At 42.5% G+C, this 27887-nt stretch overlaps 1 protein-coding gene across 4 annotated transcripts in view; it reads left to right on the forward strand.

Annotated features, from left to right (window-relative positions):
* Positions 1–27358, forward strand: part of agrn (agrin) — a 250841-nt gene extending 223483 nt beyond the window's left edge. For 2 of the 4 annotated variants that reach the window (XM_086106411.1, XM_086106427.1), the window contains 10 exons: positions 1673–1763; positions 1890–2054; positions 2700–2811; positions 8324–8440; positions 10504–10687; positions 12213–12303; positions 15547–15579; positions 18513–18737; positions 22044–22147; positions 25093–27358. In XM_086106411.1, coding sequence (XP_085962537.1) covers positions 1673–1763; positions 1890–2054; positions 2700–2811; positions 8324–8440; positions 10504–10687; positions 12213–12303; positions 15547–15579; positions 18513–18737; positions 22044–22147; positions 25093–25253 — 1283 coding nt within the window. In that variant the 3' untranslated portion in view covers positions 25254–27358. The remainder of the gene's footprint in view (positions 1–1672; positions 1764–1889; positions 2055–2699; positions 2812–8323; positions 8441–10503; positions 10688–12212; positions 12304–15546; positions 15580–18512; positions 18738–22043; positions 22148–25092) is intronic. The other 2 variants (XM_086106418.1, XM_086106434.1) reach the window with 1 other exon arrangement.
* Positions 27359–27887: the final 529 nt, after the last annotated feature.

Below are 27887 nucleotides of genomic sequence, written 5' to 3' on the forward strand. Positions count from 1 at the left end.
GCCCTTCGAGGAAAACTTTATTTTAGGTTACGCCTAACCTATAAGACACAAACATGTATGCGTAATAAATCTCATATTGTAATACAAATTCATTTATTGCTTGTGCTTGTTATAAAAGTACATGGGGGGAAAAAGCATCTTGTATTAAATCTAAATTGCAATATGGGGGGGGGGGGGAGTTGCAGTTAGATTATTTATTAAAATCGTTCAGCGCTACAGTTTGTCAAATGGTTGTTTCTTTTGGAGTACGCTGAATTGAGGTCACTGCCGCCATATAGTGCTCGTCTCACAAGTTTGCGCTCGTAAGTCAAAGCCAAACAAAATGGCCAAATGACAACCTGTGTCTCAAATAACTCAAAAGTCAAGTCACTCGTCTCTCAAGGAGCCACTAAAATTTGCTCCAGTCTAAACTGTCATCTTCAAACCGTTATCATGGATGAGTGCTTTGGCAAAGAAGTATGCTCTTCTTCATCCATATGTGATCTGGTTTTTAGCCATGGCCACTCAGCTCCTTACATTATTTTCCACACATGCAAATAAATAAATAAAATTCCCCCTCTCCGCTCCGAGAAATTATAGTCTCAGTAGTTCAGTTTTCTATTTCAAAGAAATTAGTTCCACGCGTGATGGTTGTCTGCAAGTTTCCAACCGGTGCGCTGCGTCATTCCGATTCAGTGTTTCTTATTAGCTTTCTCATCTCAGCATGCCTGAGCCAAGACAGTTCCTCATTTCACCCCGTTACCAATCACGCTGTAGGTGTGCGAGGCTTATTTCCACACTGTGAATGTAACGGACTGAAGGAACATCCCCAAACACATCCCCTCCGGTTGCACTTGATTGCTTGGCCAACGTCAAACCACTTCAAGCTCTTCTGCTTTTTCTTCTTGCCACGGAACAGAACATCCTGCAGACATAGTGGCATTCTTTCCAAATGGCACTCCACGTGCCCTTAGATGTTGTTTGTTTGACTGTGACACAGTGACAGACTGCTGCTGCTGTGTATTGTTTGGTTTTGTTTTTTTCTGAACGGCACAAAGGAAGTTATGTTATGTACTTCACCTTGGATTTGCAAGTTGTTGTTTTTTTTTTTTTTTTTGTTTTTAACAGTTTGAGGATGTTCCAATTACATTTTGGTTAAACTCCCACAAAAGGAGTGTTAGCGTCAAAATTATTAACGGATGAAGTCAATTTCATGTAGTCATCAGTCATGAAAATATGCAATGGGAATTGTGGACAAAATTAATATCACAAGTCTTAATTATCTGAAAAAAAAAGTTTAGTTTGCAGTAGTTTACTAATTCAAGTTGATTTAATGCAAAACATTCAAAATGTCTTATTGTTTTAGCAGTGCAATTCTAAAATCTGAACTTTTTAGAAAATGTGCGGTGCATGGAGGGTCAGAAGCTGTCCAGCCAAGTTTCAGCCAAGATCTCATTGTCACTGTTTAGTTGCCGTCATTTGGATCAACGCATGGAAAATCTGATTCAACGTCTTCATTCTGCCGGTTGTCAGTTGTTTGCTTATGTAGATTCTGATTCCATTATATTCGCTCCTCTTTAACCCTTTCAGGGACAGCGGTGACTGCAGTGGACAGCTTATCATGTAATCGGGTTACAGGGTGCATGAAAGGGTTAAACAGGCGGAATGAAAGTCCCCTTTTTTATGCTTCCAGTTGCGGAGAGGAGAGGAGCCTACATGCCACTATTTAATGGAGACTCTTACCTCGAGCTCAAGGGACTGCATCTTTACGGACATGATCTGCGGTGAGTTCTTTTTTTTTTCTGCATCCAGATGTTTGCATTACTCATCCGCCACATCGTTGTGACTTGAAACACAATAAGCAACTCTTGCGTACATGTTTAACCTCTCTGCATGCGCTTTGTATCCAGTCAAAAAGTCAGCATGACAGTCGTTCTGATGGCCAATGACTCCAACGGCCTGATCTTCTACAACGGGCAAAAATCTGACGGAAAAGGAGACTTCATCTCTTTGTCCCTGGATGAGGGGATCCTGGAGTTCCGCTATGACCTTGGCAAGGGGCCTGCTACCATCAGGTTGGCATAAACCGACTCTCGTAATAAGGGTTGTCAAAGCCAGGGACACAGCTGCAGTAAACACACTTTATATTTTATGTCACAACTTATGCTGCTATTTTTGTGACAAACATTCCGTTCGGGCGGCCCAGTGATCCAGTGGTTAGCTCATCAACCTCACAGTGCAGAGCTCGTGGTTTCGATCCTTCCTTGTGTGGAGTTTGCATGTTCTCCGGGCCTGTGTGGGTTTTCTCCGGGTGCTCCGGTTTCCTCCCACATTCCAAAAATATGCATGGCAGGCTGATTGAACACTAAAATTGTCCCTAGGTGTGAGTACGAGCGTGGATGGTTGGTCGTCTCTGTGTGACCTGCGATTGGCTGTCGGCCGGTTCAGGGTGTCCCCCGGCTACTGCCCGGAGACGGCTGAGATAGGCTCCATCACCCCCCTCGACTTGTGAGGATAAGCGGATCAGAAAATCAGAAAATGGATGGATTTATGGACATACCGTTCAAACAAACCTTACTCCATAGCCTTACTCCCTTTTTTTGGGGCCTGGGGGGAGTTGACGTAGTATTCTAATGTATTTAATTTTATTTGGCTTTATTCTACATTGCCTGACAACGTTTGCCCAGTTGCTCACACACCGAGATGTTCTTGTGATTTAGGAGTAAAGAACCAATCAGGCTCAACATGTGGAACACCATCAGCTTGGAGCGCTCCAATCGCAAAGGAGAGATCATGGTGAACAAGAAGGACGCTGTTCGAGGAGAGGCACCGGTAAATGCGCTCACGAGCTCCTGCTAATGTCGTCTTGCTTTCAGCATGCTGAGCTTTTGGGCCGATGCGGGATGCTTTGCCATGCTTGGGGGGCATACTTCCTGTTGTTGTTCCATCAAATGCTCCTCTCACATCATATTGCAAAATCCCCATCAACTATTACAATTGTTTGTGCTCTTCTTTGTGCTTCTGTTATTTTTGAAGCCCCAAACATTTCTGCTAATTTCCCTCTGTGTATAGAATTCAACTCCAGACATAGGCTATAATATGATTTTAAGTATTATGTAAGGGTACTGGCTCCTCTTTTGTGTTTTTTTTTAATGAGATCCATGATGAAACCCAGCTCTCTATGGCATTTGGCTGAAAAAAATGCCCAAGTCTGACATTCATCAAAGTTAGAGGTCGAGCTGCAGATATCAGGGGACACTTTTGACAGGCTGTGGATCCTGTAATTCCTGTTTTGTTTTGTTTTTCAGCCTTTCATTTCATTGAGGTAACAATCCAAAGAAAAATAGCCTCAAGAGTGCACCCTTAAATTTATGAAGTCAGACACCGAAGAAGCACATTGCGGCATCACAAAATTCTTTAGTCCACCCGAGTAGGTGCGCAGTTTCAAATGGTGTCGAGCCTTTGGCCCGATAAGCCGCCATGAGCCGTCCAATTACATTTGACTGTGTAATTTGTGATTATGAACACGCATTTGGTTAACTCCCATCATCTCCTCACAATCAACACAGCAAATTTTCCTCTTCGCTGCTTCCCCGCCGCCACCTTCTTTCATCATCCATATGGTAATTGTAATCTTACTCCTGCAATAGAGGCAGAAAATCTTCATAGAATAAAGGGGGCGAAAAGCAAAGAAGGCAGTGGAGGGGGGTGATGGGCCGTTGGGACGGCAAGGGATGAGCTGAAGCTAGTTAAAGAGCTTTAGAGCCGAGTGTCGGCACTCTTCAAAATAAAACGTCTGCGCGCTTGGAATGGACTTATATATTTATATCCAGGATATATTGCATGCTGGGAGTGTTCTTCATACCGAGGACAGCTCGGGCTGACAGCATGATGAAGCACATACTTTCAAAGGCACAGACAGAAGAAATAACAGTTTTGGTTCACCTCACACATCACGGCTGCACGTCCTTTAAATGAGGCTTATTGAGGGATACCTTTGTTATCGACAAGGTTTCTGTTTTCATCTCTTCACAATGCCATTTCTTCTTCTTGCATGATCAATGAGTATTTTCATTTGAGTTTTTAATGTGAATGTACAAGATGTATACGAGTGATAATGCCACACCGCATGCTGTGTCGCATATTCTTACAGCTCAGGCCCATTCCCTTGCTAATTTAAAGACCTGTCTTAGAATATACTGTACAGTACTGTGCAAAATCTTTGCACCATAACATTTGTTGTTTTGGCAATAAAAAGTATATTGCCAAGGATGAACTGTGAAGACAATTCAGAGAGTTTTGCATTTGGGTTTGGTTTGTCCATCTCCATGTTAGGTAGCAAGTTACCATCTTGTTAATGTGTGATGTGGAACAGATGCCAGCTGCCCAAAATGATTCTGATGGTTGGACAGTTCCACATATTGACTCACATGGTAAAAAAAAAATTAAAAAAAAATCATGAACTCTTAACCAGATCATTGCCAAAAGAATATAATGAAACATGTTTTCAATTTCAAGTTTTCAACTTTACAGATGACTTATTTGCTGTTCAGTTAACGATGTCTCCTGTGACACATATTGGTATCAGATGGCAGAGTAAAGGTAATTACAGTCACCATGACGCACCACCTGTTATTTCCCCCCCCCCGGGGTCAGGTGATTAGTTATTGTACAAAATTATTTTTAAGTTGACGACGTACCCGGCAAGAATCAAGGCACGGCATCTTAGCGACTGCTTATAGCAACTTAAAGAAGTCCAGTATACTTATCGACCGATCGTGGCGTAACAAAGGCTAAACCAAAACAAAACCAAGTACAATCTTCTCACATTAATGACATCATGAAGTGAACTTTTATTTATTTATTTATTTTGCTAGCTAGCTAGCTCATCCATAACTAAAATAGCCATGTGTGGACCGAAGACCAAAATGCAGAGAACAGATGTCACCAACCGCTGAATAGTACCCAGTCGTATAATAAATTTGAAACATATAATTTAATTAAAAAAAAAAAAAAAAAAGATCGCTTCTGCAACATTCATGCCAATGTCTCACCATGAGCTACTATTAAACAGACCCGTAAGCTCATCATGTGGTCTTTGGGGGCTACCTGGTGCCACTGGCTCTATGTTGGTGACGCCCGGCATAAAATAAAAATATTTTAAAAAACGGGCATTTTTAAAGCCAAACTTTGGGCATACAGTATATTTGGTCTGGCTCAGTGCATGAAGCCGCTTCATGTGTGCATGTTGCTGCAGGTTTCAGCATGTCTCACTATGCACCCTTACCGGTCTTCTAATAACTATATTCCTCCCTATTTCTTTCTCTATGATGTGCTGTCTGGATATAAGAAATCACGCAAGGTAATGAGACAAGTCACACCTTAGCCCATGTTTCATTTTCAGCCATTCACTATGTCCTCTCACTCCCACCACTCTTTGTGTCATGGGGAAAATAAATAAATAATAATTCTCCAGAGCAGTGGGCAGCTTTGTCGAAAAACTTGTCGTTTCATAAGCCCGTGCGCGCACACAAAACCGCACTGAGGCAAGGAGCTCTATAAAAACACACATTGGCTTTCACCTCAGTCCATCTGCTGCGGGGGCGGTTGGGGTGTGAAGGTTGGAAGGAAGAAAGAAAGAAGCAGAGGCAGCCGTCATTGTGCCGGCCATTGTTTTTAAGTGGCAACAAACGTTTTCATTAGTCCTGCGTAGGTGGAGATATCGCGTCGGGGCCTCGCAGCTGTGAAAAATGTACCCATGAAGACAGTGGAGGTACTTAGGAGCAAACCCGCGTTGTTCCTTTGTCGTCTGCCTGTTTTGTAAACAGAAACAGTCCTTCGTCCTATGACAAGTCCCCCTTCACCCACTCGCTCGGCCCCACAGTAGCCCAAATGCGCAGTGAACTTCAGCGAGCTACAAACACTCCATCAAACCTGTTGTGCCCTCTCTCACAAGAGCCAACTAAATGACACTTTTTCCTTGTATGATATCTAACTTGAGTGTTGCAAAAACACAACAAGTTTTTTGTTTTCTTTTCTGCAGTGGCAGCTGTGGCGATGGTGCTCTGTTTCAAAAAAAAAAGGCAAAGCGTACTTCAGAATATATCCTACTGTCTCATAGCTCAGTTAGCAGCCCAACAGATCAGAAAGAGGTGGACAGTATATCCAATTAGCGTGCTCGCTGTTGGATTTCGTACATTGAAATAATCATGCGAATCGTACCGTCCTCAAGGAGACAGTGATTTAATTGCCATTTTGTTTGTGAGTCGGTGAGGAGGATTAAACATTGTAAAATAATTTCCATGGAAATATCAAGTGGCCCAAGGAAGAGTCCGTTCAAAAAAAAAAAAAATTTTTTTTGGACTTTTGCAAGTTTTTCCTTATGATTGAAGAAAAATATAATGAAATATGATGAATACAGTGAACTAAAAAAATCACATTTTAAAAAATAGATTTTTTTATTGATCATGTATTTATTGACGGGCGGGCCGGTGGTCGAGTGGTTAGCACATCAACCTCACAGTGCAGAGTTCGTGGGTTCGATCCCAGCTCCAGCCTTCCCGTATGTAGTTTCTCCCCGTGCCTGCCTGGCTTTTCTCCGGGTACTCCGGTTTCCTCCCACATTCCAAAACATGCATGGCAGGCTGATTGATCACTCTAAAACTGTCCCTCGGTGTGAGTGTGAGCGCGGATGGTTGTTTGTCTCTGTGTGGCCTGTGATTGGCTGGTGACCGGCTCAGAGTGTCCCCCGCCTACTGCCCGAATACAGCTGGGATAGGCTCCAGCATGCCCCGCGACCCTTGTGTGGATAAAGTGGATCAGAAAATGGATGGATACTGTATATTTATTGAAGTTATATTGCAGAGGTCGGAATAACTCAAATATTGCAAAATTTCAAGCAAGTTAATAAATGATTTTTGTAAAAAAAATAAGTAGTCGTGATAACGAGTGCAAATTTGTTTATTAAGCAGGCCCCGCCCCTATATTTTTATTTGCTTCGCTATTGAAGTTTTAATGTAATTTACAAATATTTGGTGAACGGGCGGCACATCCGCCTCACAGTACAGAGGTGCAAGGTTCAATTCCGGCCCTTCCTGTGTGGCGTTTGCATGTTCTCCCCATGCCTGCCTGGGTTTCCTCCAGGTATTTCGGTTCCCTCCTACATTCCAAAAACATGCATGGCAAGTGAATGGAACACTCGAAATTGTTTCTAGGTGTGACTGCAAGAGTGAATGATTGTTTATGTGTGCCCTGCGATTGGCCCACGTACTGCCCCGAAAAAAAACGGGATAGGCTCCAGCACCCCTGCGACGCTCATGAGGATAAGCGGATTGGAAAATGGATGGATGGATTTTTGTTTAATGTTTTGTTTTGCTTATAACTTAAATATAATATAAAAAATATATTTTTTAAATGCATTTATCAAGTCGCGGTTCAAGAATTTGAACATTGTACACTCAAAGATTGATCAGTGATTTAATATTCCTATTATATATTGTCTCTATTGTACTTTTTGGGTGTGTATATAGAATCGTCACTGCGTAACACAATTTGGGGCTTTGCATCGTCGCTGTCCCGCAGTGGATGAGAACATTGGCGAAGCAGAGCGAATACACTCACATCTGGGTCCAGCCACCTTGGCTTAAGCCCTCGATATGTCTCTGTTGGATGCAACAACACAATCTCAGCTTAAGCCAAGCGTCTCTGCCTCCTGCACTCCAAATCCTCGCCTCAATAAAAGCCAGCTCGCCTTCACAAAGCCTGTTTATTTGGCCTCTTCTATCATTTTCCCAGCAATTAACTCCATCTTTCTCTGCTGACAATTAGTGGCCCACTTAGAATAAACTTGTTTTTTTTCTTTCCTTAGATCTGTGCCAAGCTTTAAAAACAGATCTATAAAAAAATTCTCTTGTCTTTATATCTCAGGATGATTCTCTTTTGGACTTGCTTTTAATGCCTCACATCTAGAAGATAATTGACCACCCTCTCAGCAGACATAGAAATTAATTATGTTGTAATACATCAACTGCGCTGATGTGCGTTGAGGGTAAGAAGGTGCGGTTATAGCCTCCGCGGGCTCCAAAACGAATACGGATCATTTTAATGGAAGAATCTATTTATTACGATGGCATATGTGCAAATGCACTACATTAATCTCCCCCTTTATATATATCAACTAAAAGGATGCAACTTATTTCAGGCTCACAGGACCCAAAGCATACAACTGCATAAACCATCACGTCCTGAATACAAAAGGACTCCAAAAACAGATTACATTCTAAAGCGAGGAGGGTTTTGTGTTTGTTTTCCCTGTTGAAACCAATTTGTTCTCATCTTTCATCAGAACCTCCATGTGGACCTCAACCTGAAAGAATCTCTCTTTGTTGGTGGGGCTCCTGACTATAGCCGACTTGCACGAAGCGCCGCACTCACAGAAGGCTTCAAGGGAACGATCCAAAAGGTAAATGTTTGGCAGCCTTTATTTCCTGCAGGACTGTTGTGACATCGACGCAGCCTGTGGCCTTTTTTGCACTGAAGCCTCTGAAATAAAACCCGAAAGTTTGAACTGCTGTCTTGAAAAGTGTCACGTAACACTCTGACATCTCACAAAAGCAGCAAAAGGATTCATGCCATTTTTGTTTGTCTTTTTTTTGTGTGTTTTTGTGAAAGCGATAACAAAAAATAAAAGTATAGCTACAAGATCGCAGCTTGACGAAATGTCATCAATGAAAATAGGAATTGAAAGTGCAAGGCAAAGTCTTCTACACATTCTTTACCTTAAGACTGAGCTAGCGCAATGCATATACTGTACAGTAGGAGTGCCCATTACGTCTAACGCGATTGAGTGGTAGCTCGCGGACTGGTCCCAAGTCGATCGCGAGGGGTGTAGAGCAGGGGTCGGGTTAGTATAAGGCGCTTCGGAGTGTACGGCGCACCTTCAATGAATGGCCTAGTTTGAAACTGTTCTCATATGTGGGGCGCACCGCATTAAAAGGCGCATAGAATAGAAGATACAATAGTGGCTGTGGTTACGTTATGCATCCTCTAGATGGAGCTACGCTAAAGGGAATACAATACAATACAGCTTTATTTATATCGAGCCCTCACAACTGCTGCAGCTGTAACAAAGCGCTTGACAGAACATTTCAAATACTCCGTCCAAGAAATCGGAGTATTGATGCACATGTAAGGCGCATCGGAGTATAAAGCGCAAATATTGTGGTAGAACTTAACTATCGGGTGCTGTGCATCTGTCAGGTTATCAAAGTGTATACCATTGGTTGTTTTTAAGTATCAAACAGTGGTTCTACATTGTTTACATTTATGCTGACCTAGATTGTCAAAATATTACTTAGAATTTGCCAGTACGCTCAATGAAGGCTTTATAATTATTATTATTGTATTTGACCCTGTAACACATCAATGTAATTTCCTCAGTCCCCAAAGCTTAATCTAAACAAACAGGTTGATCATCACCGTTCGAATGTAAAGGCAAGGCAACTTAATTTAGATTGCACATTTTATACACAAGGCAGCTCACTGTGCTACACACCGGCAAAGACACAACACCTACAAGCATTTACAAAGACTACCGCTAACGACATTAGAAGCAAAGCAGAGAACACGAAAGTAATTTAAAAAGATCACTGGGGCTAACTCCACTTCTTCCATTTTATTTTACTTTTTTTGCAGCATAACAGCTAAATGCTGCTTCACCATGTTTACTTTGAACTCTGGGCTCCGGTGATCAGGAGACGTTCCGCTGTACTATTTAATGACTTGTTCTTTTGGCCCATACAAATACCAAGCAGTTGTATATTAGTTGTCAAGTTGTCACTTTATCCTCAGTCATATTAATATATTTTTTTCACGTTCTAAGATCAAAGTGGCACTGCTAATTTGGATTAGCATGCCATGAATTTAAGAATAGAATGCGCATTATGAAGTTCCTTTTTTGTTTTGCCTTAGATCTTTCCCGAACATCTTCCTGGTATTTTTTTTTTTAAATCGTCCCCATCTCTCGCTTTCCAGTAAAATGACATAAATAGCCCAGCAGAACAAAAGCAGGATGTTGCTGTTTGCATAAACTTGTGATTAGTTCTCTTCTACAGTTTCCCCCTGACACTTTGGAGAAAATCACAAGCTAAGTATGGCATTTGTCTTTCGTGGCCACTGGAGAAAAGTTAATTATGTCGAAAAAGTGTTGAGTTCTCAGTTTGATGTAGAGTTTAACATACACTTTGTGATGCATGAGCACCAGTTGTAATATCCGATGCCACTATTACTGTGGATGTTAGTATTTCTCCTTCGGTGATGTATGTGGTTTTACTCGCCCATGATATCCTTTCCTCCAGAGCAAAGTGTAGATGATTGATTGTTTTTGCTCCATGGATTCGACTACCGTTGTGAAGTGTGCCTCATCGTCTAAAACCGGACAGGATACAGATGTTATGCAGGGCTGATAAATCTCGTCTTGACTTGGCATTGACTGATTTGACTAACTGGCATGAGTTTTTGCACTAGATCATTTTGATGGGCACGCCAATCCTCAGAGAAGAGAACGCCCTGCGCTCCCAAAATCTGGCCATGTTCCAGGAGCACGCATGTTCCCGAGAACCCTGCCACAATGGGGGGCGCTGCAACCCCCAGCTGGACACTTATGAGTGTGTGTGCCTCAGTGGCTACTCTGGCGGACACTGTCAGAACAGTAAGTAACTTGAGTAGATTTACAGTGGTACCTCTACTTACGAAATTAAGTCGAGTTTTGGAAGAAATTTCTTCACTAGAACCTTTTGTAAGTAGAAATGCGTTTTACATGTAAATGCCCTAATCCGTTCCAAACCCACCCAAAATTCAGACATAAATGTTTTCTAAAGCATAAAAATGCATCAACATATGGAACAAATACATGTTGCAATTAGATTATTGCACAATAAAAGAGAGTTGTGCATAATGTCAAAAACAATGAAAACAGTAAAGAACTAAAATGATGGTCAGTTAAGTTTTACCTGCGTCCTCATCATTTTTTGCCCTCCTTAGTTCACGTTCTCTCTCAGAAGTGGTTTTTGTCTGGCGTTTTGTAAAGAACTGATCCAAGGACGGTTGCTTTTGTCGGCTTTTGATGATCCTTGGAAAATGTCCAAGGCAAACATCACCATAGGGAGCGATCGCCTGACTGGTGAACACTTTTTCTGAGTGATTCACATTCACGTAACATTATCGGAACGCCTCATGGCCCGAGGGGCGAATGACATAGACACATATCTATCTATTTATCTATCTACACACATAGACACATTTGGTAGAGGTCCCTCTTAGCCAATGAGATGCCAGGAAAATGCTAGATAATAGCCAATGGGAGAGCAGCTATAAGTATGTTGCGTTCAGGAAAAACGGAGCTGCGAGTACCAGCTCATACTGTGTTTTTACCTTTCGTATCTTGAAATTTCCTTTGCAACATGAAAGTAATATTTTCCTGTTGAGGCGTTTCGTAACTTGAAAATTCAGTGTGAAGAGACGTTCGTAAGTAGAGGTACCACTGTATTATTATTATTATTATTATTATTATTATTATTATCATTATTATTGTACTGTTTTGGCGCAAGCATGTCTGCCATATTTTTTTCTTTTTTTATGATGATTGTCAAAGTTTAAAAAAAAAACCATTGACTTAATGTACAAAAATGAATTGTTGAAATCTAGGGCTTAACATTTTGTACACTTTTAAATTCTCACGAGCGCAAGCTGAATGACTTGTGGAATTGAGCTCATATCATCGGGTTTAATGAAGAGCAAAAGTCCATTGAAATGTTTGGCGCTCTAATCCATTTCAGTGTCTAGAATTTTGCAAAAGCGGGTCATAATAAAGCAATATTACATGTAGTTAATCCTTACCAGCCAGTATTATTGTTCTTTGATCTTATACTAAAGTAGCACTCAGGGAAATTATTAAGTGAATCATCTGGCACTTCCGCAACATGTGACTCGCTGTACCTTTTATCGTGTCTGCTTGGCAGCTTTAAATGAACCCCTGGCTCGATGTATCTTCCGAAAACATTCCCCGCCTCTGCCATTAACCTTGCGCACGTGGCCGTCTGTCCTTTTGACGTTAATTAAATATGCACCAGCACTCCCGTGTCGGCTCTGATGACTGAACCTTCCCTCTTATTGATTGGTGTGAGCTCATCCACTCAACAATCCCCCGGTGTCCCATCCTGCCCCTTCCTTCACAGCCATTTATGAGAAGTCTGCCGGGACTGAGACTGAGGCCATTGCCTTTGACGGGCGGACGTTCATCGAATACCACAACGCCGTCACCAGGAGGTAAGGAAGAGGACGAGATCATGTCCCCATCTATTTAGCCTAATACTACAATTCCATCCTAATTGCCGTATTAACCAAATAATATAATAATACGATCTGTCTCGTCGCGCCCTCACTAAGCCGCGATGACAAGCTTGATGATATCATTAGCTCACACGCTTCAGGGGGACTAGCAGCAAGCTAATAGGCCTTCTTTTAACACAATTTCCCATAATTACCGAGACGTTCAACAATCAAAGTGTTGCCCTGAGTAAACCATGTCGTCTTTTTGCATAAGACTTGCAATATCTGACGTTCTACAAAAGAGATCAAGCTGATGGCATCAATGTCGAAGAGTGTCGTGGAGGAGACACGACACAAGAAGAAAACAAAAGGTTGTCTCCTTCTAGGATGCTGGTTTGACATTTGTACTTCTCCAGCGTGAAGTTTGCCACAGGGATGATTAGAAACAGTCTATGAACAGAGAGAAAATAAACGGCTCCGTACATTTGTCGACACAAAGCTCCAAATAACAAGCAATGTTGCAAAAGGCGCTCCCTGACCACTGTCTGTTTTTGTGTGTTGCTTGCTTTGTCCAGTGTTAGCCTTGATGTCTTTTTGTCTTTGAGTGTCACGTCTCACATAAAATGTCCCTCACTGTCTTTCCTTTTCCACTAAAGCCAACTGACCAATGAGATCCCAGAGTAAGTAGACGATACGTCTATTGGGAAATTGCCCGGCTTCAGATCGAGCCCAACTAACAGCAACAAATGGTCCATTTTTTTGGGATAATTAACATAACTGAAAAACACTAAAAACATCACGTTTCCAGTCATATTCTCATCTCCATGCCTACGAGAACCATCCCGACTGTACATGTCCCCCTTATTCTTTCAATTCAACTTCATTTTGTTTCATTTTGACAGATTTTGTTGTTGTCACCACCATTTGCAGTGTCATTTGACCCTTTCTGTTCCCCTCGGCCCTCCCCCAGTGCAAGCGAGAAGCATGAATGTGCGCATGATAAGCATTGCCAAATTGAATTGCTGTTTTGAAAATGTGCGATATTTTATGCACGGTGAGTATACAAAATGAACCGCCATGCATTTATGCATTAAATGGTATTAAGTGGAATGCGGAACATGAAGGAGACCCCCCCCCCCCTCCACCTCCGCCTCCCTCCCTTGAAAAACAGCAAGAGGAAGATATACTGACCTAGTTTCTGGCGCTTGGACAGTTTATTATTCCTGATCATTAGCTTGGTAAGTAGCCTAGAAAAGCTTACTGGATTCGGATCAGATTTCCAATCTTTGTCCTCTGTGTTTATTTTCCAAATATCTGTTATGAGGAATTAATTAATTACATTACAGGCCAGCATCATGTTAATCACAAACATGGCCCCCCACCCATGGACCCCCAGTTGAGAGCCCTTCCAGTGTGTATCCAAAGGCATCAATCTCACTTAACAGAGGTGGGGGCCGGGGGGGGATAACGGCTCCTCTGAGCCAGACTGTCAAAAGTGTAATGGATGTCACATTTAGTTAAAGCGCAACAATGAATTTGAGTCTAAGTAAGCGCAGCTCGGGCGCGGCGCTCTGCAGGTGCACGGATCAATTCGGCTTGATTTGATTTTGAACCAGAAATGAATACATTTCTCACAAAGGCCATCGAGTGCTCGGCAAGGGCGCGAAGTCAAAAACGTTCACCTCGGGTTAATGGCACTACCACGCGGAGCACCCTTGGATGGCTCTGCTCGCTTTGCCCGGCCCGTAAAAGCTCGGGTGGATTTGGCTCAAGGCCCGTTCTTTCAATGACAAATCATATATGGCGATGATTTCCCACCGCCGCTGTAGCACTTGACCCCATTTTTTGACCAGTGTGTCTCGTTCACTGCTCTAGTTAATTGATGCTACCCAGTGGCATACTTGCCTCATTTAGCTCAAGCGGTTGTTCGGGGAAAGTAGCTGAATAAGGTCTCGGTGCGAGGTACAGACGCTGGAAATGAAGACACGTTATCTTGATGTTGCCCTTTAAAAGATGCTTGTTTTATTTGGGGGGGGGGGCACACCTTGATGCAACAGTGGTGCCCTGGAGGGCCTCTTTTCATGGTTGCAGTGTGAAGAAGGCACAAAGGGATGCACATTCAGGTGAATGTCTCGATTGTCAGATCGAGAAAACAAATATTGTTGGCAATGATCGCGGTGCATAACAGCTTGTTCTCCTACAATAAACTCCATTTCCAAGAGGTAATTATATTTCACCACTTAGACACTCTTAATTGTTAAAACGCCCCATTCAAAGCCAAACAAAGAGACCTCAAAGACCGTGAACAAACTGTGTTTTGTATTCGATCGCGCAAATCAACTGGAATGAAATAAAGTAACTGCGTCACATTGGTTCTCGCGAATAAAGAGTGTATCACGATATGAATACACTCGAGTTTGGAGTCCAATTGAATCCAGTGACCGCCAGCTCTATTTGGCACTTCACTCCATTTCCTTTCCAGCAATCTGGTCTTTTAGTGCACATCGTGTTTACACCAACCGTTGCTTTTATCCGGTGTCTTTTTCTAGCATTAGCGTCACATGGCTGACGAAGGTAATAAGCAAGAATTTGTTTTGTTTCGAATCGACAATTTGACCGCCAGCAGTAATAACAATCAACTGTATGTATCTTTTTCTTTTTTTTTTTTTAATGGCAGTCTCGGATAATTGTTTCCGATAAAGATTCACTGAAACGGCTCATGCAGAGAGGACATAGCAAAATACTGATTTCCTTGGAACAGGATGAGCAACAAAGAAAATTGCTGGATTGGATTGATATTAACTGCGGGGGTCTTTTTTTTTTGTGTGACCTCACATTCAAATTGCAGTGTTTCAGCCGTTCTGAGTTAAGGAACAGGAAATATGACTTCGAGCGGCATTCCGGTGCACTTTTCCTTTGACGGCATTTATTTACCAGGGCAACTTCAGACCTGCGACGATACAACATCACGCTTCTGTTGCAAATAATAGAAGTCAAATGTGGTCAAACAAAATGTGTTTGCTCAACAATCGATCCATCATTTGAACACGCCTATCCCTCGTCGCACACTTCCTGTGATCACGACAGTCACCATGCTGGATATTGGAGTGAAGGATCATTAGCTTGTTTCAGCTTTTGGTCACACCAACCCCTCTTTCCCTCCGTCCTTTTTTGGCCTCTCCGCTTACATTGCATGCCCTTGACTTTCTCCCTCCCCCCCCCCCCCCCCTTTTCCCGAAGTCCCGAGTCTGTGGAGAACCCGTCTGACCAGAGGTGAGTCTCTCAGACCTTTAAGACATGCGGGCTCTTATTCCTCATCCCCCTTGTTCTTCTTCTTCTGAGACAAACCCTCACCTTCCGCCCAACAGGCTAAAGCTCCTTGCGCGGATGCGGCATCATTTTAATTATCGCGACAGAGTTACAAAAACGAGTCAGACTGAACCTCTTCCCATTTTTTGATTTCATCCAAATTCAAGGCTCTGATGGCAGCACAGAACTGGATCCGCAGCCTCCGAGGCTCACCCGTTGGGGCCTTTGGCTCTTGTATTTTACACTCTGCTGCCACCTAGAGTCACACTGGCAGGAGCGGGCCGTTGCGGAATACGCTGTTAACAGAATTTGAACACGTGTTCGAAGTAGATAAAATCCAACCATTTATAAAAACAGAGGCAACGACACAGTACCGGTCGCGGAAGTCAGCGGCGTATATGAGATTTCCAAACCTCGCGTGCGCGCCGTTGTTTTATTCATGATATATTCAGCTCGCTTAATAACCTTGAACTTATCACTGACAAGCTGCTCGGATGGAGATTTATTGGTCCCTGTGAGCTCTTTGAGGGTTTGCCAGAAGAGGATTCGTTGAGCTTTATTTGTTTTGGGTTGTATTTTTTTTTTCTCTGTATGGAGAGAAAAAAAATACGATAATTTCCTTTTTTGTTGGTGTTTCTGGTAACCTCAGCAGATTCAGATAATGAATGACTTTTACATCCAGGACTTTTTTTTTAAATGGAGAAATAGGAATTCAAGAACAAAAAGGAAATAAAAACTTTGCATTTGTAAACAGAAGATAAGAAATATAAAATGAAACACTTTTTTTAAAAGTCATTTTGTTCTGCTGAGGTGAACCACATTTTTGCTGTTCTGCCAACTCTTGTCTCATTACTCTTCACAGTGTTCCTCTTTCATTCTTGCACATAAGAAAAAAAATCACTTCCGTGAGCCTCTTTTTTTTTTTCCACGCTGACTCCCGTGCCATGTCGTCTGTCTCGTCTAATCTTTTGTGCCCAGCTCTTTGCTGTTGTTGTTTGTTGTTTTCATCTATGTGCCACTGGTTGTTTGTTGTCCTCACCTTGTCTTTGTGTTAAAATACCCTTTGAGGAAGGTGGATTATAGCTTTGTGCCAGATGTGCGAACAATTGCACAGATGCTGATTGATGGCACGCACACAAAATTGTACCTTACGAACAGTCATGCCGGCATATGGTAGGTTGGGGGGGGGGGGGCGTACCCGTTGACACTCCACCGGGAAAACATAAAGAACTGGCTGGCCTTTTTTTTATTTTTAACATACTCGTATGGCGATTGTGAGTGCACGTTTGGCCGTTCCGTGCAATGCCTCTTTGGGATAGCGTCTTATCTTCACCCTCCCAGGGTGTGAGCAGGCAGAAGATCAAACATGCCACCTGAAGACACATCAGCAGACACAAGAAGAGAGGTTGTGAATAACACCCTCTCGGTGGACACACAGCGCCCCCGCTATACTAAAACACTGTCTGCATTCCGATTGCCCTCACGTCAATAATACACAACATGGATGAAAGTCGTGAGATGGAGTTTGTAGAATGAATTAGTCATGCTTCGTTGCTCCTGAATCTTGAATCTTCATCTTCCAAAGGCGTCATTTTGGATAATTGTATGGTCCTAATTTTTTTGCGGAAAGCTCTTGTCCCCTGATTGTGACAAAAATTCAAGTTGCACAAAGAAATTTTCGGATTAAAGTGGTGTGAAATTGGAGCAGAGGGATGGACGCAAAGCTCTCAGGGACAAGGTCAGTAAACTCTGGCCATCAAATGAAGCAAAGCGGGTAAACGAGTTCTGTATGAGAACACAGAGCCTCACTGTATACTGGATACAAGTTGGCAAAAGTGTGTTGACATACTTTTCCAAGTCCTCTGTCATTGTCAATTTACTGCATATTTATATTTTATTATTGAGCTATACCAGTGGTTCTTAATCTGGGTTTAATCGAACCCTAGAGTTTCGGTGAATCGATCTCAGGAGTTCGACGACGCCTCTGCCATACAATTAAATTATTTTTAAAAACTATCCTTATGGCTTGAAATTTTATTTACTTTTTTCCATTTTTAATGAGTTTTTTAATGCCTTGAATTTGTAAAAAAATATATATATTTTTCACAAATGAAGGGTTCGGTGAATGTGCATGTGAACTAGTTGGGTTCAGTACCTCGAACAAGGTTAAGAACCACTGTGCAGTACTGAAGAGGATCCCCGTTCATTTGGATTCTTTTCACGATCCCCTAGCAACACTTTTTGATGTCAATAAATTAGAACTTAAAATGTCAGGATCAATCAATTCCAGGACATTGGGCAACCTTGACTTAATATCGAAAAAAAAAATCCCCCCCACCCAAATAGCATCGCATCTAAGAATAAACTGTCTCCGCCATAAAAAACCTTATATTAACTGTGCAGGTAATGTATTAAGTAACATTTTAACACGGTAATTGTTACATTAGTGTTAAAAGTGAAATAAATATTCTCCTTCGACTGTGATACGTGGCGATGCATTGCTTGACATTGCAGTCTAACTCAATTTGAATGCAAGTCCACTTCAACTTCTGGTGTCGATCCCCCCCCCCCCCCCCTTACATTCTTCCTCTTACTACGCATTGCTGAGGCTACGCCTATTTTTGGAAGGAATGACACCCAATGTCTGTCCAAATCCCAGTTGTACCATCTCAATTTTCTTTTGCAACTTCCAACCAATTGTCCATCCTCGTAATCAATAATATCCTGCACCTTGTGTCATCTTCATGATGATAAGAGAGTTGAATATAGCGCTCCCTTGCTTCACAGACTCCCCCCCCCCCCCCCCCCCCCCCCTCCGGTCAACTATTTGAACTCTTTTCAGTTGACAGAAGGACATCCACATGTCACCTCACGCCTCCGCCGTTCTGCCCCCTCAGTGAAAAGGCTCTGCTGGTGAACAAATTCGAGCTCCGCATCCGCACGGAGGCGACTCAGGGCCTCGTGCTGTGGAGCGGGAAGGGCGTGGAGCGTTCCGACTACATCGCCCTGGCCATCGTGGACGGCCGCGTTCAGATGATGTACGACCTGGGCTCCAAGCCGGTGGTGCTGCGTTCCTCGGTGCGCGTCGACACCAACCGCTGGATACGCATCAAGGCGAGCAGGTGAGTGGTGCCGTGTCAGCGAGGGAAGGCTTTTTTTTATCACTTTGATGGGATTACACTTCATCCGTATTCTATTCCTGTCGCTGCCATCCCTCGCATCAATCCTCTGATGCTCTGAGTTGACAGATTAGTCTCAGATTAAGGTTATTTCCACGCCTGGTCATGCTTGAATGCGATGCGCCTTGCAGATGAAATTCCGTGGCTGCATTAATGAATGTGGGGGAAGGAAGAACATGCAGCAGCACTTAGGCTCCACATGGGAAAATTAAATAATAATGTCATAAAAACCGCACGAAGCCGAATCCCAACACACACAAATGCATCTTGGCGATCACGCTCCTAGCATGACAGCTGATGCCACACTTTGGGGAATTAAGATCTAAATTACATTTGCAATTAATCAGATTACCACAAATTAGTTGAAGCGGGGCAAACTTGGAAGCTTTTTATACCCTCTGAGTGGGTTGTGTGCGTTCCCCTTTGAGTAATTCAGTTTTCCAGAAGAGTATTCTTCATTTTCCCGTAGCACTAGCATATTATGTATATTACAGATGGGGCAAAAAGGAAAAAAAATCATCTCACGTTTTCCATGAAAAACAGGGCATGAATGGGGGAAAAAAAAATCCAGTGAAACCTGGGAAATATCGCAAATATGAAAAAAGGAAAAAAATCTGGGAATATGCAAAGTGGCTGGTGCTAAACTGCAAATATTCCGGTGTCGACTTGAGACAATGTAGTCCGACCCAAACATTATTTGACGACAGAGTTGCACTTACAATGTGGGTTTTATACTGCACTAAAACATGAGTCGGCCTATTTTTTATTTTATTTTTTATTTTTGGTGGATTTGGAATGATAAGCAGGATCTCAATAAAATTCCAATTTTAACAGCTGATTTTTGTGAAAAACGCACAAAAATGAGTTCTTGCACTTAATGTTGGTTTCTTAAGCAGCAGCTTTGTGTCATCCTTCAATGGTAATTTTCATGCAAGAGAGCCCTTTGCACGGATAGAAAAAATACAGTTAGTGGTTATTTTGTCGTTTGCTTCAAACGCTTTTCTGACGGGTTTGTGTCGTGGATCTTTTGTTCATGCATTGAGAAATGTATTATTCACCCGTTCATCCAATATCTGTGCCGCTTATCCTCACGAGGGTTCACGGATGTGCTGGAGCCTGTCCCAGCTGTCATCGGGCAGTAGGCTGGGGACACCCTGAACTGGTGTCCAGCCAATTGCAGGACACACATAGACAAACAACCATTCGTGCTCATCGTCACACCAAATGTATGAAATGTATGAAGTGTTCCTCATCTGCACATAGTTTGTACGTATTTAAAACAGCTTTTTCTGTCATGCATCTTGTTAGGAAGTGTGTGGTCCTATGTGGACTCTCAATAGCACTGGTGAAAAATTGCCCCGTCCCTTCCAGCATTGATGTTCTCCTTCCCTGATCTATATGAGTAGGACAGCGCATCCATGCAGAGAGCACAGACATCACCTCAGCCACGGCATTTAGATTTTCTCAGCACAATCAAATGTAATACGGTGGGACGATAAATTACAATCTTGTTGTGATTCAAATGTAATGAAACAGTATGGGTAGATCATGTATCCCATCAGCAAAGCGCAATATACTCCCCACAGTAATTCGACGAGATTAAAACGGTGCGCCTTCAGGGGGTTCAGTCGTGAAAATAGTAATGTTCAAATTGTCAATGTTACGTATAGACTGCATTTAAATTCATCAGGTTAGCTCCGAATTGGATGTTGCCTTGACATCGCCGCTTCCTGTGGATGCGCTGCGTATGTATGTTGACGAGGTTTTAAAATTCAAATGAAACTTTGATTGACATCGCTTTCACGACAGCTGCGGCTGTAACAAAAGCTGCGCGGCGACAAAACATCAAATTATATGCCGTTAGGAATAATCTCCGAACAAAATACACAGCGGCCCCGTTTGCATTTGCCGCTTTGTGTGCAGGAGGTGCCGCGTTGTATTCCCTCTTGTTGCGCATGTGGTTTGAAGCTGAGAGAGGGGCAAGACTAAAGTATTCATTGACCATAGCATGTCATGATCACAACACACATCAAGTCAAACATATTTGCGACGAGCTGTTTGAAAGTAACCCAGCAACTGTAGTTTTACAGAAGCAAGCAGTTCGTCCATTGGCGAAAAACACACCGATAGAAAGATCGGTTGAGTTCTCCTGTCCCATTTAGTCAACTCTTTCGCTTCACTTTACTTTTTGGAACGTTGACTCGTATCCCTCTTGATCTCTCCTCGGGAATAATCTTCTTGTGACTCCTCGTAGTCGTACCTTCCCAGACAATCCGACAGAGCCCCCGATCAACAAAAACAGCGCGGTCGCAAACATGCCGCCCGTCATGGCGCAAAACAAGTGCCCATCACGGCCAAAAGCGCTAAAAACAATCCACAACAGGTTTACGCCATGTTCAATAAACATTAAAAAAAAAGTGTGGCAACATAAAAATTAAAGAGAAAAAATTAGCGTAACAAGCTGCCGCGCTCAAGGCGCCATCGTTAATTCGCAAAGTTTCGATTCAATACGTTTAAACTTACTTCGACGATTGTTTAAAATGTTCGTTTGTGGATGTTGTCCAAAAAAACGCAGCTCATTTAGTGCAATGCTTTAACAAAAAGAAAGGAAGCGTGGCATCGAGCGTGCATCGATCACATTAAAGGATTCTGTCATTAGAAACAAATTACGCTGCTTGAAATTGGAGTGTGACCCATTTATCACCTGCTGGACATAAGCTTTCAGCACGGCTGTGAACCCAAGTGCGGCGGATAATTACATTTGCTTCCATTGTGTAAGAAAGCAGTAATAATTGATGGTTCAACGTCCATGCCAAGCCAAGGATCGCTCTCACGTCTCATCCTTGGCACGCCAAGAGCCACACGGCATCATTCGGATGTTGACGGCGGAGTAAATCACAGCATGTGTAGTTATAGTGCTGCAATCTGCGTTCCTTGCCGTTTTAATGAGGCCCCCTCTGTCGGAATGACACTTTAGTGGGTTCAAATTATCCCCGTCGTCACAATTCTTGAGTGTGTGCAACCGCTTAGTACGGGGGCCACCTTGTATGAAGGCGACTCTTGCGGCATCTGTTAGCTGCTGGCGGGCCCATTTAGAACGCTGCTTGGCAAAGGCGTTTATGGGGGGGTGCTCAGTGTGCTGCCAGTGGAGCGGTGGAGTCATGATGCTTCAGATTAAATCAAAAGAACATTTTACAGCTATTGAGTATGACGCGCATGCTTCTAAACAACAGCTCCGTCTTTCCGCAGAGCGCTACGAGATGGATCGCTACAAGTCGGCAATGAGGCGGCAGTGACGGGATCATCGCCTTTGGCGGCAACTCAGCTGGACACAGACGGAGCACTTTGGTTGGGTAGGTGGCCGCGCTTGGATAGAGAAATGGAGAAATAGATCATCCGCTCTACAAAACGGCCTCCATCATGGGGGCGCTTTGCTCCAGCTGACCAAGCCCCAATGGGGCGGCCCATTTAACCCTTTCAGGGACAGCAGTTGCTACAGTGGACAGCTTATCATGTTATCAGGTTGCAGGGTGCATGAAAGGCTTAAACGCAAAGAATCACATGTCCTCTGATCCAAATCAAGCATTATACAAAGGTGACAGCCTTGCTTTGAAGGGACCCTTACATTGATCAATTCAAGCATCTGCACTCCAAAAGACACCACATGTATTTGGAGTTGAGGGGGGTTGGTGGCTAAAACAGCTATTTAAGATGGAACAACTTTAAAATTGACATTTTTAACAGTTAGGCAACAATTTTAGTTAGCACAACAAAGCTGAGTTGTTTTTCCTTACATCTGGAAGTTGTGGGACTATTCAAGGGAGAGTTAGTACTGTAAACTCTTATTTCTCTGTTGGAAATGTGGGAGAGCCAATTTACGACATGAGTAAAACTTAAAATATTTTGTTGACTTGGCTAACTTCAAATTTTATCCGTTTTTTGCAAGGAAATTTTGAGTTCACTCAGCTTTTTGTTCTTTTGTTTTTTTAACAGTGTAGAATTGGTGCAATTGAAAGCACAACAGCACACAGCGTACCACCACATTCGGTATGGCAACAAGAGTGTACCAAAAGTGGAATGGTTTTAGTCAACTATTTGCGGGGGGGGGGGGGGGGGTTTCACTGTAGAAAAGCATTAAGATAAGAAAAGATAAGAAAACCTTTATTAGTCTCGCAATGGAGAATAGATCGACCGAAACCAAATCTTGCGGCTAGGTCGAGACAATGGAGGTGTGTCGTTGCGTTCAGGTAACGACATGAAGTCAGTTGAGAGAACTGAGCCCCGCAGCAAGAATACATAATCCTCCAATCCTTCCGTCAAGGGCTCTTCTTTTTAAATCCCCTTTTCACCACCCGTCATTAATTCGACGGTAACGCGCGTGAAATTAGGCCTGTCGATCCCCGATTTCTAAGGTGCACAATCCGATTAAAATGGGCGCGACAGAAGGGGTAAAAGAGCTTTTGATGGCAAAGTGAACTCTTGAGTCCAGCCGATAAGTGCGGGATATCAACGATGAGGAGAACGTATAAGCTCGGATGAATATTTGAATTAAAAACTTGCTGGTGCGTCGAGAAAGAAGACGAATTTGACTGTGCTGACGCAAATACGTAACTCGCCATCAAACATATTGGAGCAGAATAGGAGGCGTCAAAATGCCCATTGGATCACTGCGTCTCCTCAAGGGATAGAAGGAATCATTTAGAATTCGATTTAAATTGAAAAGGTGCGAAAATAGAAAGCACAATGGACTGAATCACTTGCGTTGAATTACAAAAGTGCTCATTTCATATGAGAGAAGAACTCTTTCATTCTGTTCACGCTGAGATTAAAACACATCATGACCGTCCTCAGAGGGCTACCTTCCAATTTAGATATCAACATCTTCAATTCTGCCCCTCCAAAGATAATAATAATGCCCCCGCTTGATTGACACTGCACACGTTCGTGGCCGTAGTTTGCGGTGCATAGCATCATACCGAGAGTTCTTTCGAAAAATGTCATCCACACGGACTGTCACTCTCTCATGGAGCCAAATGACTTCATGATGAACACAGTAGTGCATACGTCAGCCAAGAGGAGATTCCTCGAAGATTAAAAGTATATTCAAGTACCGGTACATCAAAACAAAGGGCCGGAGCTTTAAAAGGGCCTTCAACCCTGTGCACAATTCATTTGAAATCCAAAAGAAACGATAAACTTCATTGTGGAGCAGAAAGATTGCTAATGTCATGTCACTCACTTATGAAACCTTTTAACTGCCTGAGGTTCCTCCACCTCCGAAAGGCAACTCTTACGATCACCATTGTTTGCACTCTTTTCAATACAGCAACATTTCAGAACCCATTTAAATTCGAATTCAATTAGATTCAATTCAGAACCACAAGGCAGCGGAGGCGTCACTTGGCCACTAAACACTCCTTTGAAAGCCTTACCAAAAGCTAAAACCCGACTTTGAAATCCAAACACTAGTTTAAAACCCTTCATTGAAATGCTCACCCTAGTTTCAAACTCTACTTTGAACCCCCTAACTGTAGTTTAAAACCCTAATTTGAAACCATACTTTGAAAACCTCTCCGAAGTTTAAATCCCTTATTTGAAACCATAACAACGCTAGTTTGAAACCCTAATTTTAACCCCTAACCTTAGTTTAAAACCCTAATTTGAAACCTTAACCCTAGTTGTATGCTTGTGATGGATGGGAGTGTTCCCAAATTGATGACCCCTAATGCAAGCCGGATGCGCCTTCCACACGATCGTAAACGCACAAATGGGATGCTGGTGAATGCTCGGCCCCACCCTCTGGTTGCCCCTGCCCGTGAGCAAAATCAAACAACATACTTAAAACAAAAAACAAAACAATTATGATAACAGCTAACTGATCATTTTTGAATGCCAGAAGCTGCTAGTGTTTGGCCTGGCAAAAGACAATTACCACGAATCATTCTTGTGTCCGACAACAACCAAAAAAAGGATTTGGAATATCTTCCTTCTCTGATTATGTGGTATCGTCACATTCCTGCAAGATTAAGATATCAACAGGGGTCGACTTTTTACCTCTCTCTCATTATGTTTTTCTTTATGTTGTGTCGTCAACCGCAGATTTAATAAAGTAACAAGCCTGTTTTGAAAAAGAGCAGACATCTGTAAATGAAACACCCCAAATTCAGTGTACTGCGAAACGATTTGTGCTCAGTTACATCCCACCGCTATTATTTTTGTATTGACAGAGAGACTAATCACATCTTTTGTTTGCTCTTCCCAACGGCTGACCTGTCACCTTGTCTGCTGTTGCCCTCAGGCGGTCTGGAAGAAGTGGCCGTGGCCCGTCGGCTGCCCAAGGCCTACAGCACGGGCTTTGTGGGCTGCATCAAGGACGTGGTGGTGGACGGCGTGGAGCTCCACCTGGTGGAGGACGCCTTGAACAGCCCCCAAATATTACACTGTCCGGCGGCCAAATAAGCATCCAAGCACGAAAGAAAAATAAAAATAAAAATAAACACTGAGCGAAATGAGGAAACAAATCAGTCAATACTCAAGAAATCCTCACCACCCTTTCCACTCCCTCCATAGCACCCATGTCTCCTGCTGTAATTATTTTCTATTTTTGTAAACTTTTCATCGGTTTTTATATGGGAAGATTTTTTTTTCTTGTTGGGTTTTTTTTTCAGAATTTTTTTCTTCTGCACCTCCATTCACGTCCGTTGCCTTTTTTTTTTTAAAATCAATATAAAACATTTTTTTCCTGTGGAATCGTTTTGCTGTTAAAGCCGTCGCCAAGGTAACAAGAAACGGTTACTTATTGATTTTGCTCATTACTTGACCTCTGGTGTTGATTTTTACTTAAAGCCTTGTCATGGTGCCATATCTGCCAGCCCCAAACATTATTTTTACATTCAATAATATATATTCCATGTACATCCATATCATATTGTACCACATTCCCTCACCACTACCAGCTCATTGCAATTCCCAAATGGGACTCTTTGAGATCAGTCAAGCTGCTACAGTGACAAAGTACAATAAATAAATACATTCAGCCATTCACTCCCATCTTCAGCTCACAGCGCCAAAAATGTATGAATTTCAAATTAAATTGATCTTTTGCCGGATCAGAAGCCCATCTGACTCTAACACCATCACGACATGAAATGACATCATATAAATAAATAGTTTATAAATAATACCAGAGACTGTGAATGTGTAAGGTTGGTTCTCCTCAGATCATTTTTGTCAACAAATGATCACTCATATTGACCACTATTAATGCATGGATGGATGTATGCAGCGTTGATTTTTCTGTCCTTAACACGCAAAAAAAAAATCTTTTTTTTTTTTCATGACAATAACAAAAGTATTGGCTCACTTCCTGTATCTTTCCAAAGCTTTTCCTGGGAGTTGCGCAGGAACCTTGAATGGCGCACGAGAAAAAAAAAATGAGAAAAGGAGCAATGCAAGAAAAAAGAGACGACTATCTTGGGACGTTATCCTGCCTGGTTAACAGTCAAAAAACAACAAAAGACTTGACTTACTTTTTTTTTTCTCTTCCACATTCCTGGAAGGGGCTGTTGAGAAAGACTGTGACCCTTGTTGAAGCCATAACAGCCACAAATCAGTGATGATTCCTTGTTAACTAACTAACATACTGTCGTAGCGCATGGATTCGTAAACAGTCAGTGAGGCAATGAGGAGTTGCTGAACTACAATAAGCTGTGATGACTGATATCTTCTTTTGATATGAGATCTTTGGCAATATATATTCTAGAACAAAATCATAAAGACATATTTGGTGGTTGAGTAGCAAACGCTCTTGTTCGTTTACATTCTTGACAATGTTTCCTCTCAGAAAAGATCTGGCATCCATTTTTATGTACAGCCCACCCGTTATAAGTGTAAATTTAGCAAAATGTGTTATCTGTGGAGGTTTATGTTTATTTTTATTTCTTTTCGGAATATACACTGGAGCCATGTCTCTTCTACCACACTTTGATAAATGTACACGGGGGAGGGATGTCACGAAAGCTATTATATAACTGTCATGCATAATATCAGGTGAAATCAGGAAACTCCCTTCTGGTGTATCAAAATGCATTTCAATTCCAGCAGTCGCTCTCTTTATTTCTTTTTTTAAATTTTGTTTTTAGCCATGCTGTTCTTTGGTTTTGACCAATTCAGATGGCGACACTTAAGAATATATGGATATTTGTATGTGACTCCAAACAATAAAGCCACATGATTTAATGCCAACTTGGAATTGCCTTTAAAGCCACCAGTCACCTTGACTCTAAGCGTCGTCCTTATTTTAGCCAATTGAGAAGCCCCATTCCCGTATAATAGTAATAATAATGACAGATAGTCGTAGGAAAAGAAAAAATGCTCGAGGAATGTTGAGTTCCTCTCTTCTGTTCCTTATTTATATCTCAAAGTGGATGTAAACTACTGTCTGATCACCAACCTCGTCAAAGGGCAGTGCACCAAGTAAAAGTGGTATGACCTGAACATTACTAACTTTATGACCTTTGTCTTGTGTTCCTACCATCATGAAATAAAATGTCAACCAAAATGGACTTCTTGCTTGTCATTGTTTCATCCGTATTCCGATCCGCTTTATCATGCTCACAAGGGTCGCGGAGGGTGCTGGAGCCTATCTCAGCTGTCTTCGGGCAGTCGGCTGGCTACACTCTGAACTGGTCACCAGCCAATCGCAGGGCACACATAGACAAACAACCATTCGTGCTCACAATCACACCTAGGAACAATTTAGAGCTGGGGTGTCCAAACCTTTTGGACCGAAGATCAACTTTTTGATCAACCAACCTCCTGCGATCGACCTGTTACCGCGCACAAGCACGCACAGACACATGCACGCCATGATGAGACTTTTGCAGCCTGTTCACCATCACAGCTCACACGTACCGTTTAAACATGCTTACCTCTGCCCTCTAGATTCCTATTCTTTGCCCGTGCCCTCGGTGAATTGTACACGAAACAAACTGAATGAGAATAATGATAACGATAAAAGATATAACGCAACAGCTCTGATCACAAGCTGCAATTGCAGACAACTGAGCGCTAACGACTTCCGGTGACGGAGGT

This window comes from Hippocampus guttulatus, chromosome 1 (assembly GCF_054856545.1).
Source record: "Hippocampus guttulatus isolate MCC_2025c chromosome 1, RoL_Hgut_1.0, whole genome shotgun sequence".
NCBI lineage: Eukaryota > Metazoa > Chordata > Actinopteri > Syngnathiformes > Syngnathidae > Hippocampus > Hippocampus guttulatus.